The 17935-nt window shown below is 41.2% G+C and overlaps 1 protein-coding gene across 1 annotated transcript in view; it reads right to left on the bottom strand.

The window, feature by feature from the left end:
• The window catches only part of TECTA (tectorin alpha), a 77102-nt gene that overhangs the window by 36823 nt on the left and 22344 nt on the right, over positions 1–17935 (bottom strand). Inside the window, exons 7-10 of the mRNA XM_031960170.1 lie at positions 17129–17699; positions 13804–14396; positions 11678–12251; positions 5730–6331 (exon numbers count right to left, since the gene is read on the bottom strand). Coding sequence (XP_031816030.1) covers positions 5730–6331; positions 11678–12251; positions 13804–14396; positions 17129–17699 — 2340 coding nt within the window. The remainder of the gene's footprint in view (positions 1–5729; positions 6332–11677; positions 12252–13803; positions 14397–17128; positions 17700–17935) is intronic.

Genomic DNA, 17935 nt, shown 5'->3' with positions numbered 1-17935 from the left:
GAAAAATAAGGACACTTTCTCAGAGTAGCCCTGGTGCAGCATTATGTCAGAGCTGGAGAGCATAGATTTTAAGGAAAGCCTAGAGATGGTACAAAGGGGTGGCCATGCACCAACCTCCTCAAAAAGATGGCAGAATCCAGACAGGCATGGGACAGGGTGAGGGCTATCTCCCTGCCTCCATTCCTGACATCACATTAGTATTCAAGAGATGCAGAAGAGAGAAAGTGACTATAGGTTAAGCCGGAAGAACTTGAATAAAATTCTCTGAAAAAGAGAGAACCCAGGACTGGACAGAATCATCCAGAAAACAAAACAAAAATGATCAAGTAGATAAAATTATTTTCCTATTTGACCATGAATCAGATTAGGAAATGAAATCAGAGGACAGTTTAAAAAAAAATCAAAGAAATGAACACCAGATGAGATGGACATTTTAATAAGCACACACACGTGTTATTAAGTGAAGGAACAGGTTGGGGAGGAGCCTTAACATATCAAAGTCTAAAGGGAATTGAATAAAACTTGTGACCTTGTTTCTCCCTTACATTATTATGGAAACCCAAAGCCAGTTTCTCCAAGAGCACAGCTTTGCTATCCTCCCCAACTTTCCAGCCTCTGTTGGCTATTGAGCCTGGAGAAACAGGGATGGAAGAGAGGGGTTCTTTGGGGATTCAATATGGTTGGATGAAACTAGGCAACTAATGAGCTGGTTGGTTTGGGGTTTGCTTTTATCTTTTCTGTCGTTTCTATGGTGAATCTTGGAGCAGGATACTACTTTAACTCTGGGAAACTCAGATTCTGTTTGATTTGACTCATTCCCAAGTCCCATGAATCCATGCTTCTGCCTTCACTATGCTATTTCATTTCAGTAAAGAGTAGAGGAGAAAGTATGGAGGGCTAAGGGGGTGGAGAAGAGAGGAATCTGAAAGGAGAAAGGAATAGGAGCTAGGAAAATGAGGTAGGAAGAGAAATAGACAAAAAGAATCCCAGACAAAAAGAAAGCTACACATGCTTCCTTTTTGCATTCTTACACCCTTAGTGCTGAACATGGTAGGAAGCTGCCCAGCACTGATGGGCTTCACTACAAATTCATTCAATTTGATCTCCCTGGGGCTTGTACTACCTCCAAGGCAATACTTTCCCTCCTCCCTAATTGATTTTCTATTTCATCCTATCAGCAAATATTCTAAACTGTCTCTCCTTAAACACTACAAAGTAATTCTCTCATTTTCCTCTTAGCCCAAAACTTCTGGTTCATCTTTTATGAAAAAATAGAAACCATTGACTATGAATGTCAGCTCCTTACTAGTAAAAATTATTTCTAACTTTGTACTTATGTTGCTGGTGTCATATGTATTTAATAAATACTCTGTTAATGAATAAATGACCCTATTATTCTCTTCTTTGCCATTCTACATCTTAAAACTTTAGACACCCCCCCAATATCTTTTCTCTTACTGTAATGTATGATGAAGATATGGCTCTTTTTGCCAAAATCAACTAATTTATGCCCTTGATTTTAGCCCCTTTTTCTCCTTCCATAGAATTCTCCTTTCTCCACCCCCCCAACAACCCCCACCATCTTTTTAATATTTAATCTTACTTACCTATTGATTCTTTTTTTTGTTGCCTGCAAACTTAACTAGGTGTCCCTGTCCTTAAAAAAAACAAACCCCAGACCAAAAAAAACCCTGACTTGACCTTCATGTCTCTCTCTTTCCTTTTACAGACAAACTCTTAGGAAAAATAGCCAAGTTTCAAAAGAAACTGAGAATATCTCTATGTACTGAGAATGACTGAAGTGAGCAAAACCAGGAAAACAATTTATGCAATGACAACATAGTGAAGAACAGCCGCCTGAAATGTGAAGACTATTTTCATATTAGCCATGTGACAAAAAAGCAAGAAAATGAAAAGAAAGTGAAAAAACATGCTTCAATCTGTGCTCAGAGTTCATCATTTCTCTCTGATGAGAGAGGAGGTAGAGGACTCATTATGAGTGCTTTGGAATTATCATGGATCATTGTATTGATCAGAATGTCTTTCACATTTGATTATAGTTACCATATTGCTGTTACATCTCCAATGTTCTCCTAGTTCTGTTCGTTTCACTTTCTATAAGTTTATATAAGTCTTCCCCAGTTTTCCTGAAATCATACCCATTGTAATTTCTTACAACACAATAGTACAGTATCCCTTTACAATATACTAGAATTTGTTCAACCATTCCCTAATTGATGCATATCCCCTTAGTTTCCAATTCTTTGCCACCACAAAAAGAGTTACTATATTTTCCTAGACTTAAGTCCTTTTCCTTTTTCTTTTATCTCTTTGGGCTAGTACTGGTATTGCTGGGTTAAATTTTATAAACCTTTGGACATAGTTTCAAATTGTTCTAGAGAATGATTAGACTAATCCACAGTTCTACTGAGAATACATTAGTGCCCCTATTTTTCCACATTCCCTCTAACATTTGCCATTTCTTTTTCTATCATGTTAGTCAATTTGATGATTATGAGGCAGCACCTCAGAGTTGGTTTAATTTGTAATTCTCTATTTGTGACGTAGCATTTTTATGTAACTACTAGTTTATACTTTGACCATTTATCAATTATGGAATGGATTTTTTTTTTTTTTTTTTTTTTTTTTGCTGAGGCAATTGGGGTTACTCAGGTCTTCCTGACTTAAGGGCTGGTGCTCTATCCATGGCACCACCTGGTTGTCCCTGAATCTTTTTTTTTCCTTCTCAATCCCCTATAATCTGAAAAGTGAGACTTTTATTGGAGAAAATTGTATAAAAATTCCTCCCCCACCGCTTAAGTTTCCTGTTTTCCTTTTAATTTTGTTGCATTCATTTTGTCTGTGCAAAAACTTAATTTTATGTAGTCAAAATTATCCATTTTTACCTACTGTGATCCTCTTTTTCTTTGGTTTGGATATGAACTCTTTTTCTATAATCCATATATCTGATAGGTAATTTTTTCCATGTTTTCCTAATTTGTTTATTATATTTGAATAAATTTAGAACTCTAATACATTTAAGGATCAGTCATACTTTTAGAGGACCAAAAATCAGTCAGGTGACCCATTTCTTCCAGACAGAAGATAGGCATAAAATGCAGGATGAGACACACATTTTTTTGCACATAACCTGTTTTGAGGGGTTTCTTTTGTTGTTGTTTAATTGGAAGAAGTGAAAGGAACAAAATATAAATAATTTTCAATTGGAAAATGAAAAAAACCTGTCTATAATAATTTTCTCCATTTTCTTTCTTTTCATGCACTTCTCAACTCCTTACAATCTGGCTCCTAACTTTATCACTCGAATGATCCTGCTTTTTCCAAAGTTATTAAGATCTCTCAATTGCTAAAAACCAATGGTCTTTTCTATAATCTTATCTTATTTAATCTTGACCTTTCTGGGAAACTAGACAGCACCTTGGATAGACTGCTGGGCTTAGAGTTAGGAAAACCTGAATTCACATTGAGTCTCAGTCACTTACTAGCTGTGTGACCCTGGGCAAATCCCTTAACCCAGTTTGTCTCAGTTTTCTCATTTGTCAAATGAGCTGGGGAAGGAAATAGCTGACCACTGGTATCTTTTCCAATAAAATGCCAAATGGGGTCATGAGAAGTCAGATACAACTGGGCAACAACAGATTTCTGCTTTTGGTTAGGCGGTGCTAGGTGCTCTCTGTCTAATTACCCAGGGCTTAATTTCTTTGCTCAAGAGAGAAAGACTTTTATTCCATGTGAGAGAAAGCCCTTTTTATACCTACTGTACACTTACCCTAATGAGGAAATACTCCTGCCTGGATGTTTGGGTTTCTGAAGTCAGCTTTTGCATTAATATACAATTCATGGTCTGTATTCGTTTGCCCCAGAACCATGGTTTTATTGAAGTAGGAAACATCCAGGGAAGTTCTTCCTGGACTCGTTCAGAATTACACACTTAGTAGGTGTCCCAGGCTAGCCGTGAATCGAGGTTTTCCTTATCCTGAAGCTAGCTCTCTAGACACAACATTATATTCCTTCTTGTTTGCATTTCTCAGAAGTATAATGCTCCTAAGTGAGGTCATGAATGTAATATGCTTTGGATAGTAGCATCTGTGACTATCAGCAACAGCATCAATAAACAGTGTGGTGTGGCAGATGGCTGGCCTGAGAGCCGGGAAAGTCTGAGTCCTACCTCTGACTCACTGTCTGGGTCACTTACCCCCTTTTAGTGCTTTATGAGATTCCTCAAGTCTACACATTGTAGATTGTTGCTGACTTGCAAAAGGCAGAAGGAGTCTATTCACAAGTGGCTACCAACACCAGTGAAACCAAAGGTGTGGACCAAACCAGGTTACTACCACTACCATTATCATCACACCCATTGCTATTACCACTATTATTACTTATTACTAGTACTACTATCACTATTACTACTACTACTGCTGCTGCTGCTACTACTACTACTACTACTTCTCAGACTTCTCTGTGGCTTACAAATTAGATTTAAAGAGGCTATGTCTTATTCCTTTACCTTCCTAAATATATATTTAAATAAAAATAATAAGGTTTTAAGAGAGATAATGAGTGATTTCCTTATATAACCTTCATGAATACAGTTACTGAAGTTCCTATTAAAGAAGCAAACTGTTCCCATCAGAGAAGATGAGATTCACTGTCATCATTAATACCATGTTACTTATTAATGAGTATTATACATTCTGAGATACTGTACTATTAAGCCACAAATAACAACTAGCTTTTATCCACCTGAATGAATCCACATGAACTGGAGGTAAATGAGTGAATTAAGGAATAAGATGCTGTGGGGGCTGAGGAAGCAAAAATGACCCATCTGCAGAGGGGGACTGGCTAGGAGGAGGAGAGGAAAGCACAAGAGGATGGAAATAATAAAACAGAACATGGATTAGAATTGAACTAGTGTGATGCTTTAAGACATTTAACTATAAGAGAAGGCTTCCAGGGAGCCCAAACAATGCTTTCAAATACTTGCTAAACTGCTGTGTAGAAAAGGGATTAGATTTCTTTCTTATCCCAGAGGAGAAGAAATAGATGTAAGTGTTCAGTTGTAAATGCAAGGGGAAAAAATCCTAACATCCAGAGCTATTTCCAAGTCAGATGGGCTGCCTTAGAAAGTCATGGGTTACCCTTCATAGAAGTTCTTTAAAGTTTTTAGACTTGATCATTTGTCAGAAATGCTGTAGGAGGGATATTTCTATTCAGTACATGTCGTACTAGTGATGTTCGGAGATATCTAACTCTGAAATTCAATGATTCTTAACACATACAAGCCTGAGTAGAGTTCAGCCCCAACGGCAGTATATTGTAATGGAATGATTCAGAAAGTCTGGGTTCCAGATTCCGTTTTGTCCCTAGCTAACTGTACAATAGGCAGGTTACTCAATTTTTCTCAATTCAATTCAACAAAATGAGGCCATCCCTGGCCTTTTATTGCTTAGTATATCAAATCCAAATTCTTTTGCCAAGTGTTAGAGACACTATGATATAGTCCATCCTTCATATCCAACTAACTCACTTCTTCATCAGTCTCCAATATACACTTTTTCTTTTCTTTTTTTCTGATTCACTCAGACCTAAGCCTCAATTTGGTCATTTGTAAAATTAGGTGATTGGACAAGATAATTCCCAGGTTTGTTGAGCCTTCCCTTATTCCTGTGTCTCCTCTCCTTGGGTCTAGCTTACCATCAACTTACCAGCACTGTATGCTTGTAGGCCCGGTGAATCACAATACTGTAGCCCAAAACAGTCACATCCACCTGTTTGACCCACAAGGCTAGTGATGGGTCCCGATCTTCATTCTTGGCTGTGACTGTGAATTTAGGAAACAGGTCCGTGCTTTGTCTACTTATGGTGGTGCACAAGATGAGTGGGCAGCTGCTCTGGAAGTCAAAGGGGTAGCCATCAAAGGTCAGATAGTGCCCATATCCTGAAACAATGCAGGAGGCATCTGTGCGAGCCTGGCAATAGTAGAGGCCACTCTCCTCCATGCAGTATTCATCATCTTTGCAGGGGATGCTCTCACAGTGGACACTGTTGTCTGTGCCATTACAATAGCAGAAGAGCTGACAGTCCAGGTCTACCCAGAAGGTCTCATTCGTGGAGAGCTGGTGCCCCTCAAAGTTACAGCCACATTCACTCCGGGGAACACACTGGGTACCCCCAAAGGCATAGCCCTCATCACACTGGCACCCCTCAACACAGCTGTCCACACAAATGGGGCCGATGGCCAGGGTCTCACAGGTCTCAGTACATGTCATGCACTCCTCAAAGTGGCTGTTCTCAGGGCAGTCGAGAGCTGAAGGCAACCAAGGAGAAGGAAGACTCAAGAAAAGAACAGGGATCAGAAACATGTTTTTTTAAAGCCTGATTTGTATAGCAAAATAAACATATGAGTGCTCAATCAGTCATCGGGGAAGGGACCTATTGTGAATGCTTTTTCTTCCTTTTTTTTTTTTTTTTTTTTTTTTTTAAAGATTTCACTATAGACATTTGTGCAACATCTTTTCATGTCATCTTCTACATCTCTTTCATCATATCTATCATTCCCATGTTCAAGAATCTGTAGTAACTCCCTATTGTCTACTATATCAAGTTAAAATTCCTGGAATTTCTCCGCTCTCCCCACAATCTGGCCCCACATACATGGACAATTTTAATCTTCCCTTACTCCCCACCACTCCCTCTGATGTACTGGATCCATGCTCATATGCTCTTACCTTCTAATATTCATTTTTTTCTATTCCTTCACTCAGCTTGATATTCCAGATGCCCCTTTCCCATCTGATCTTTTCTATGAAGACTTTCTATGTATTCCAGCCCCAACAGAGATATCTCTTTGCTTTCTTAAAGCCTTTGAGTCCTTGAGCAGCAGCATAATATAGTGACAGAGAGCAAGCAACTCAGAACTTATATTCTGTCTCTGACATTTAGCCCTTAGGTGACTGTGGGCAAGTTATTTGAACTCTTTGAGCCTTTTGTTTGCTCATCTGCAAAATGAGATTGTTGGACTAGATAAGCTTTAAGGTCCCTTCCAGCTCTAAGTCTATGGTCCTATGATCAATATACTACTGTATTTAATTGTGTACTCTCTGGGATTGTTTGTTCTTTTTTGGGATGGTATTTGTCTTTTCCCTTAATTAGATTCTAACTTTTAGGTTTCAGTCTGGGTACAAAAACCCTTTGGTATGATTCTTTGGGGGGTTTTCAGTGCCTAGCATAGTGCTAAGAAAAAAGCAAGCACTTACTATATACTTAGTGATTGGTTATTTGCCTTTTATATTTTTATCAATAAAAGTATTTTTTATCTTAGTCTGTATACTACAGTACAGGAATCCTATTTGTCTAAATGATTTTACAAAGACTAGAATAGTATGTCATAAAAAATAAGTTTTGACTTTTCTAGTTCTTGTAATCACAACAAGGACTCACCCCAGAGTAACCTAGTAATCCTTCCTTCCTTCCTTCCTTCCTTCCTTCCTTCCTTCCTTCCTCCCTCCCTCCCTTCCTTCCTCCCTCCCTCCCTCCCTTCTTTCCTTCCTTCGTTCCTTCCTTCTTCCCTTCCTTCCTTCCTCCCTTCCTCCCTCCCTTCCTTCCTCCCTTCTTTCCTTCCTTCCTTTCTTCCTTTTCTCTTTTTTTCTCTTTCTTTCTTCCATCCATCAATTATACATTTCTCCATCTACCAATCACTCATCTATCTATAATTAGTTGCTCTCTCTCTTTTTCTGTCACTAAGGACTACATCTTAGATGGAATAATCTGACTTTTTCACAAGGATACCAAATTTTAAAAGGCACAAAAATTCAGCCTAATAATAATAATAACAACTAACATTTACATAACTTTTCAAAGTTTGCAAAGCAAAAAAAAAAATACCTTCACAACAATCCTAGAAAAAAGGTACTATTATTATCATCTCCACTTTACAACTGTGGAAACTGAGGCAGGCAGTGGTTAAATGATTTGCCTGGGATCATACTTCTAGGAAGTGTCTCAGGTAGATTTCAAATTCAATTCTTCATGATTCTGATTCCAAGTCTAGAACTCTGACCACCATTATACCAAGCTGTTTTCCTAGAACTCACTATAATAAAGAATTTCCTTTCCCTCTCATGTGGATTTTGAGCAGAATTTTTAGTTGTTTATCCCAATGTGCTTAGTGCTTGTTGCACCAAGAGTAAATCTGGAATTACAAGTCATGGTGGCTCTGTACTCTGAGACTCTACACTTGTTTCCTCCCTGCTTCAGAGGTGGTGAGATCATGTTTTTAAAAAGCCTTCCTGAACTCTTATAGTTATTGCCTCTTTTTAAAAGTGTTTTACAACCCAAGGACATGAAGGACACTACAGAGATATAAATTTTACAGCAATAATAGTTTTGTCCACAAGTCCCAATGCCATAGCTTTGTACCGTGAACTGGAAGCAGTTCCCTTTCTACTAGCTGGAAGAGTATCTCTACTTCATTGCTTTCCCTCCATTGACTTCCAATAGCATGTGGCTTTTGAGTTGAAGGCTAGTTCAGTGCTGATTAAGTACATCTGTACAGAGGGATTTTCACATTTGTCTGAATTATGAATGTTATAACATCAACTGCAGGTTTATGGTGATAGCAAATAACATGACTTATTTAAATGACTCTCAGTTTATGACTTATTGTGTTGTCTGAATCCGTCTGCAAGTCTGGAACACACAGACGTGGGGTAATAAAACTTCCCCTAGCTCCCAAAATGCCTCTTTGAAATTACTTAATTGGGCAGCCTGTCTGTGCCAGCAACGGCGATGGTTAAAAATATCTAAACACAAAGACAATGGTTGTGTCTCTCTATCATCAAACACGATTAGGTTGCTGATACGCAGCTGCTGCCCATTCTGAATCTCTTAGATCCTTGCTCTCCAGGAGTGGATTGGAATTAACTCCTTGGATCCTGGTGTACTTTCTAGGCTGCCTATATATACATGGAATAGATTAAACACCTCACAACATAGTCTCAATTTGAAGCTTCCTTCCAAGGGAATCACGTTCAATGTGTTTGTTTCTATCCATATCCTGCTACAAATTGCATAGAAGCAAGATGGTAAAAAGCTATTCTTGGCATCTATACCACAGAGAGAAATAGGAAATTGTCAGTAATGTTTAGTATTTATAGAACATGCAAAAATATGTAGTCCTCTGCTTGGTACCATGCAATGTCATAAACATTCTCCATTCACTAGGAGCTAACAATTGAACAAGCAAAGGACAAATAATGCAATGGAATGGCTCAATGTGTCATGGAAATTAGGCAACTGGATTCAGATAATGAAGTAAAGTTGGAAATGTAGGAGTGGATAGAATATATGAGAACTAAATTCAATGGGCTATGGTACAAAAGAGAATTCTAGAGGGTAAGTAGAAGGGAACTTGGGACAGTGACATGAGACAAGGGAAACTCTGGTCAAAGTGGGTTGGGTTGTCTTTTCCTATAGAAACTGCTAAAAGAATTATCTCAGAAACTCATAACTATAGAGTCTCTTTTGACTTTTCCTTTTCTTGCAATCCCCTACATTCAAACAATTGCCAAGTCTTAAGCAATTTTTCTGTTGTTTTGTTTGATTAGTTAAGTCTGATTCTTCATAATCCCATTTGAGGTTTACTTGGCAAAGATATTGGAGTGGTCTGCCATTTCCTTCTCTGAGTTACTTTTTTTTACAGATGAGGAAACTGAGGAAAATGGAGTCACACAGTCTGAAGCCAAACTCAAGTAGTCCTGACTCTAAGTCTGAGCCATTTATATATTGAGCCATTTAACTGTCCTTTACCTCCTCTGAACTTCTACAGCATTCTTTCCCTCCCCTTGCCAAAGCCAATTAAGTTAATATAACAGACTCCTAAGCAGTCATCTTGTGTCTAGTTTATATTCTCTCCAATCCATTCTTCATACTACTACTTGACACATTTTTATAGCATGCTGTTTGGATGTCACTCCTCCACTCAAAACTTTTCAGTAGTTCCCAATTGTCTAACAAAGTGTAACTCTTAATTGTGGAATTCAAGGCTGTCTACATTTTGCCTCTACCCTATCTTTCTGGTCTCATTTCATATTGTTTTACCACATATGGCCTGTGGCCTGGCCAAATGGAATTTCCTTCTATGCTCTCATTTTTATTGTTTTGCCCTGATTTTCTGTCTTTGCAAGTACGATTAATCCATTCTTCATCTATTGAAGGTCCTGGCTTCTTTCAAGACCCAAGTTAACTATCATTTGCTCTGTAAAAATCTCTTTCCCTCCTTTCAGCCTCCCCCTATTTGTCTCTGTGACTGTTTCTCTCTTTCTGTCTCTCTCACTCTCTTTTTCTCTCTCCCCCCTCCTTTTCCCTCCCTCCCTCCCTCCCTTTCCTTCTCTTTCTCTCTCTCCCTCTTCCTTTCTCTCCCACATTCTCTTAGAGACACTCCTCTTGGAGAAGAAAAGTAATTCCAAATTATGCCAAAGCCCAGATAGCATGCTCTCCTGCTGCCCTCTTGGCCCTGCTTAGGTACATTAGCACTTCAGCTACTGTTTGCTTCCCTCTGGACCTTGCTCCTCCCTGCAGCCTTACAGATAATCTGGGGTGTTGTCTTCTAAACATTTACTCTGATTACTGTTGGTACAACTGTAGCTTTGGAAAGAGGAGCCAAGGGACCAAAAACCCCGCCAAAAATCACAGCTCTCTTAATGACGACTCTCCTGTTTGCCCTGGGGACCAACACTATCTTTCTGAAGCAGGATGCACCTTGACTGGTCACCACCTAGTAAAACAAAGGAGACTTGTTTGTTCTGTGTTTGTCAGGAGTGGAGACATCTTCTAAGCTAGAACGAAGATTCATATTCATTTCCTCAATGGGTTCAGGGCCACTAGAGCTGTGGTGAACATCCTTTGCTATTCTCAACTCTGCAGAATCTCACCTCTCTCTTGATCCCCAACAGGTGAGATGTTCAAGTGAATGGAGAGGGTGAGAGACTGTGACTTAGGGAAACTACAAGAGGGAACTTCTTGAGTGTGTGTCTATGTGTATTTATACACACATGTGTGACATATACATAGATACCTACACATATGGCAGCTAGGTGATTAAAAGGGCTGAGCCTGAAGTCAAGAACACCCTGGCCTCCAACACATCCTAGCTGTGTGGTCTTGGGCAAGTCCCTTAATCCTCTTTGCCTCAGTTTCCTCATCTGTAAAATGAGCTGGCAAAGGAAATGGCAAAGATAATCCATTCTCTCAGCCAAGAAAACTCCAAATGTGGTCACAAAGAGTTAGACATGAACTGAACAACAAGCTATAGACATATTCATATTTCTAGCTATAATTCCATCTATCTCCCTCTCTCCATCCATCTATGTATCTAGGTTTCCGTTCCTACCAGCTAAGTAACCAGTAAAGTTTTTAATTATTTTTCTGAACTCAGTGGTTTCATCTGTAAAATAGGAATAACCATGTTTGCCCTATCTATAACTCCCAAGGATGCGAGCACGGGGCTTTTGTAAATTGAAAAATACCAATGGCATTACATTATTCTGCAGAGCACCAGGCTGCCGCTGAGGGCCGAGGGCTCCGCGGAGGCGAGCGCCGAGCAGCCGGGCTGCTGTCTGCCTCCTCACGCTCTCCCAGCCCTCCCCAGACTTACGGCAGAAGTCGTAGGTCCGCCAGGGGCCCACCTCCACCTCGGCGTTCTTACAGGCGCCGGCGTAGCGGGCCACCGCGTCGCAGAGCTCGGACTCGTTGCCCCCACTCTGGCACAGGCGGAAAAGGCAGGTCCGGTAGTAGGCGGTGACGTTGACCACGCCGTGGCACTCCAGGAAGGAGCTGTTGGACGGGTCGTTGATGATGCCGCAGCGGGCGCGGCTGCGGTAGAATTTCAGCAGCTCCGAGTCGTTGTTGCAGGCCTTGAGCAGGTCCCCGCACTCGCCGTTGCAGATCTCCTCGAAGGTGGTCCAGCTCTCCAGGAACACGGCCACGTTGTCCGTGCACTTGCCGTTGGGGAAGCAGAGCTCGTCGGTGGCGTTGGCGTTGTAGAAGCCGCACAGGCCCCCCGTGCAGTTGAAGTAGATGGTGGACAGCCGGATGTGCAGCATGCCCACATCCGAGTACTGGACGGTGACGACGCCCTTGGACTCCACCGTGGTGCTGTTCTTGTTCCGGAAAATCTCCAGCTTCCCCGAAGAATGGTAAAAAGGTAATTCTACTTCCTGGCCATTCAACTGAAAACAAAAACGAAACAAAGTATCCCTGTCACCGCAAAGACATTCACTAAGCAATATACCAGCAATATACCGCATAATAAACGGCGGCCGCCTCCTCTCACGTGCGCCGCAGCCGGAGCTCGCCTCTTTGGCCTCTACAGAGCATCCTCCCGCCACTTCGTGGGGTACGGAGTGCAAGCATCTCCCTTTCGTAGCAGGAAATGGAGGCTCCGAGAAGGCTTAAGTGCTATTTACTTATAGTCACAGGGCTACTAAGTGCTAGGGCTGCTCCAGACACCCGGCTGCTAACTCAAGGGAAGGGAGCTTGACCCTGTTGTTTTTCCAGGAGATGCCGTTCTCGGGAGGCCACATCTACTTCCCCTAACTTTCCCCGGTGTGTGGGGTGTTTTGAAAGGGCATTGGATCATCCACCTCCTTAGACCAAGGGCCTGCCTCTGAAAAGCTATAAACAGACATATGCCTTCCCCCCAGCTCTTCTCAGACGCTCGGGTCCTTTAGGGGGGTGTTTCCGGCCATCAAAGGCAGGATGCATTCCTTTGGATGGGGCCTCATTTTCTTTCACCATCTTCTTGGCTTTGACTTTGTTCAACAAAACTTACCTTTCTAATCCTCCATTACCTCATAGATCTCTCTTCCTTACCATGTGATAATTGTCTATAATTCAATTAGGGAACATAGGGAACATAGGAAGGCATTAATTACATCCTGGTCCTCTCCTTCCAGGTAATGTGTGCTTCTGACCAGCTGTGAATATTATGTACAAGAATCTTAATTCTAGAAAGATCCTTGGAAACCAGTAAATTTAATCTGCTCATTTTGTGGATAAGGAAACCGAGGCCCGGGGAGGCTATATAATTTGTCCAAAGCCAAAAGTGTATTGGTTTTCTCTTAGAGCTATTCTCTGGTCCTTTTAGTTCACCCAAAAGCTTGTTTTTAATGGTGAGAATTCAGACCAAGTAGGAGAAGAAAGAAGCTGGAAATACCAAGACAAGTTGCTGGAAAAGATACTTTTAGGCTGGTGGAGTCTATTAGTTGTTGTCACATCTTTTGGTATAGGTAATTCCACCTATGTCTATTGTTGGACCAGCCTCCATCTGCCTCATCTGAGAAAGTTCAGCCTGATAGCAGTCTACTAGGGGCTGGAAGTTGAAAAGGGCAGTTTTTTTTCCCTAGGAGGTACCTGTGTAGGCAATCATGGTCAGAGACAGGAAACCACTAAATAACATAATATCATATCATATCATATCATATGTGATATGATATAATATCACAATAACATTATATAATATAATACAATATCTTTCATTTATATAATGCTTTGAAATTTGGATGATATAAATGTCTCCTTTTTTCATATGGGAAAGCTGAGGGTCAAAAAATTCTGATTTGTCTAAGTTCACACCACTAAGAAAAAACCAGATTCAAACCCAGATTCTTTTCATCACTCATTCTGTGCCCCTGGATTAACCTTCAGAGACTGGCAAGCCCTTCTGTCTCGGGTGGCACCACAGTAAGCCTATTTAAGCTCTCTCGGAGGTAAGAGTCTTACCCTGATTTCAGATGCACCAATCCCTCCAATCTTGATCTCCTGATCGGCTACCTGGATCCGAATGCTTCTTAACCAGGTTGGACCTGCATCTGGCTTCTTCTTATTGATGTCAATTTCCAAGTACTCAGGTCTCTCGGGGCATGTCTTCAGGAGGGTATAGGAGAACTCCATGGGGAAGGCATAGGCAACCCCATCAAAGGTGTGTAGCACCTGGTTTTGACTCACAAGGCACACAGTCTCCCTCTTGGGGAAGCAGCCCTGGTAGCCATCCTCCACGGAGCAGACCTCCCCCTCACGGCAGGTCTTATTAAAGCAATAGATGTCCCCGCCCTCCTCGCACAAGCATTGCACTGTGCAGTTGGCGGTGGCCCAGAAGAACTCCCCCATGGTATAGTAGTGGCCGTCAAAGTCACAGCCACACTTATGCAGTGGGACGCACTGGCTCGTGCTGAGGACGAAGCCTTCGTTACATTCACAGCCCTCCGTGCAAGGTGTGAGGCAGGAAAGGGAGGCAGTCAGGTCAGAACATGTATCTGGGCAACTACTAGTACACACAGAGTAATGACTGAAGCTAGGGCACTGTACGGTCGACACTGATAGGGGAGAGAAGGAAGACACCAGGTTAACACGTGAATATGACCCAGTTCCAAAGCCAGGTTTGAACAGAGAATTAGACTTGGGGGGAAAAGTCATGTCTGTAACGTATATATAGGTCCATTGAGGGAAAGAGAAAGCAAATGCTACTTGCCTAGAGAAAATAAACCTGAAATCATACCATAGGTACTTAATCAACTGTTTGCAGACCAAATGCTGAACAAATGATTAGATTTTGAACTCATTTTGATCTTATCACCTTCAGAAAATGGGCCCATTTACTACCAGAACTAACTGATTAAGTCAATTGACTACTTGGTGAACAATTGTTATGGAGAGCCTAAGTCTAAAATAAACCCTGACAAGAGTCACCATGATTATCCACAATGATCAAGCCTTTAATTAAAATCTGGATGGAAATTAATTCCTTCTAGTAGATTTTAACCTACTTGAAGACTGGGATCAATTCATTCCCCACTCCCCCACCCCATCTTCAGTGCCTGGCAAAAGGATTTAGTAAATGTTTGTTGAATTGAGCTGAATCCATTAACCAGGATGGAAGAAAATTTTAACTATAGAAGCAGACGTTGGGTGAAATGCAAGAAATTCCTAATGGGGACATTCTTAATACACTGAAATGGTGGCCAAGGAAGACACGAATCTACTTCACTGGAGATGTTAAAAGTAATAAAGATTTCTATGTATCTGGTTTGGGTGTTCATCCTACCTACAGGTGAAGTGGAATCTGTAAGACCTTTGTAGACTTAGGAATCTGTGATTTTAATTTTTGGATATCTCCAATTGAACATTTCAGATATTCTTGGTTGGAAGTATAAACAGAATCCTTTGAAGGCCTAAGTTATTTCAGAGATACTCTAAAGCTCTTTACAATGAGAAGGGGTTAATTGATGATCTGGAAAAGTAGATGGTGAGAAGCAGAGTGGTGAGGACCTTATTTATCTTCAATCATTCTCTCTTTTAGTCAAACTGGTCTGTTGCCTGTAGATGACATTCTATGTTTTGCTTCAATGAACATGTGGTCCCCCATCCCTGGAATGAACTCTTTTCCTTACCCCTGTTTTACTGAACATCTAATTTTCTTCAAAGCAGTGTTCAGATACCACCTCCCACACACAGGCTTTAAAAAATCTCCTCATCATTAGCACTATTTCCTCTTGAAATTACTTTGCATCATTTTGTACATTCTTTGCATTTGCTTATTTGTCTGTGTAGTATGTAGTTCATGTAGTATCTCCCAGCAGAATGTAAACTTCTTCAGGTCAGGAACTCTGCAGAGACTAGCATACTTCCTTACCCATAATAGATGTTACATAAAAGTTTCTTGAGCTTGTCAAATAGGAGAAATACTAGTTGGAAATTTTGATTAGAAACTTGATTACAATTTCACTCATTTGGGAGGGGGTGAGACTAAAGAAGTTAAGTAGATTCCAGCTTGGATCAAACCAACAAGTCTTCCCCTCAAAGATAATTGATGTCTTGGGAAAGGTCTAAGATGGAATTGAAACTAAATTGAAACTACAGTAATAGAGCTGGAAAAACAAATCGTCCCTTGTTGGTTTGACTGATATTCTAGGAGCTGACACAAATCTGAACCTCAACGAATAAGACACTTTTAGAAACCATAACCTAAAATAATACAAGGAAGAAAAATCTCAAAGCTTAATATTCATCCAGATACTTTTGCTAAAAGAGCTCAAAATGACTTTTTAACATCATAACATTAATAGTAAATATTGCTTAGCAGAGAATACCAAGGCCTGGAGAAGGAAATGTTTTGACAAAACCTTTTGTTGACATTGTGCATAGCTCTAGGAAAGACTAGGCAATTATAGGGCAGAGCAGAAGGAGAAGATGTAGAGAAGTCAAAGTGCTAAATCAGAACCTTGGTCTCCACCCTTAGATTTGTGGTCTTGGCTGACCTTTTGCCTTATCTTGCTGGAACCAGGCCTCCACACATAGTAAACACTTAGTAAATGCTCTATCTGTCTGCCTATGCATCTGTTCTTAAAGGATATCTGAAAAGAATATGGGGTTTCTCATGAGTTTTGTTGACTAAACACTATTTTAGTAAATAAGTGGGAGGAATCAGATCCCAAAATACTGATTAAGAGACCAAAGTACCTTATTTACCCTCCCCAACTGGCTCATCTAATCTTCTGCCTTCTCTAGCAGTGGCCAAGATCTAATGTTCTTTAACATGAAAGTAAAAAATAAAAACTTTCTAAAATAACAGGATATGGTGGGGGGGGGGGAATAAAGTAATGGAATAAATACTTCAAATTTTCACTGAGAAATTAGCTCCCATTCGCAAGTGTTCATTCACTTTAGGTCTATTCTAGAGATACACACCAGTCAGGGGAGTTAGCTATTTTCTCTCTGAAAACTCTATCAATGTCACACAAGCTCCATGACCGCTATGGTCCCCCAACTCAATGTTTTTTGTGCAGCTCCTTCCCTTTACTCTATGTTTCAAGCTGCTTAATTTGATCAAGCATTCCCTTGTTCTCAGGTTAGGAGGCCAGATTGGGGGAAAGACTGGAAGGATCCGCTTACAGACTGGCCTTTATCATGTGGAATACTTCAATCCCAGCCTCATTCCTGGGCAATTTGTCCTCAACAAAAATGTTCTTGAAGGGCCCTGAAACTCTATCCCTGTACTTCCCCACCTAGACAAGGGCATTCTTTCACTTGGATAGGGATGCCAGCTTACCACAACCGGTCTGGGTTCGCCAGTCCCCGATTGGAATGCCAAGGGCTTGGCACACGAGGGCATAGGCCTGGATAGCTTGGCAGAGGAGGGTGCCATTGTCCCGGACACTGCACAGGTCATAGACACAGCTGTGGATAAAAACCGTGGGGTCCACAATAGCCCCACACTCCCAGAGGGGGCCATCTGACTTATTGAGGAAACCGCAGTAGTCAGTCCCAAAGTAGAGGGCTTCTGTGACGGCGTCGCACTGGGTACAGTTGTCTATGCAACCAGAGGTACATTTCCAGTCGGGATGGTACACGCGCCAACTTTCTCCCAGATCCAGAACTGACGTGGCTGGCTTCCCGTCTGGCCGGAGAAAGTCGTCCAGGGGATTTTTGTTGTAGTTTCCACACAGCCCACAGGTAGAGTTTATGTAAGAGCCTGGGACGGAAATGGAGGCATAGTGCTGGCCATCAAACGTCACTAAGAGCCCAAAATCAGTTTCAACGGCAGTTGACATACCACTCTGGTAGATTTTCACAGCCCCCAAGTCTATGCTGACAGGCAAAGAAGCCACCAGGTCATTAACCTGCCGAAGGACATCAACAATTAGAGGCAGGTCAACAGGAGCCAGGGACAGTGTTTGCAATCAAAGGAGGAGCTAGAAGGAACTTCTGCGCCATTAAGTCTATCTCCCTCCCTTTACAGATGAGTAAACCAAGGCACAGAACTATTAAGTGATACTAGTACATATCCAAGACAGCATGTGAATCCAAGTCCTTTCGAATCCAGGTCCAATGTCCTGTCTGCTACCAGAGGCAAAAA

Source organism: Sarcophilus harrisii, chromosome 3, assembly GCF_902635505.1.
Source record: "Sarcophilus harrisii chromosome 3, mSarHar1.11, whole genome shotgun sequence".
Classification (NCBI taxonomy): Eukaryota; Metazoa; Chordata; class Mammalia; order Dasyuromorphia; family Dasyuridae; genus Sarcophilus; species Sarcophilus harrisii.
The sequence above is the reverse complement of the archived record's forward strand: the minus strand, read 5'-3'. Positions and strand labels throughout refer to the sequence as shown.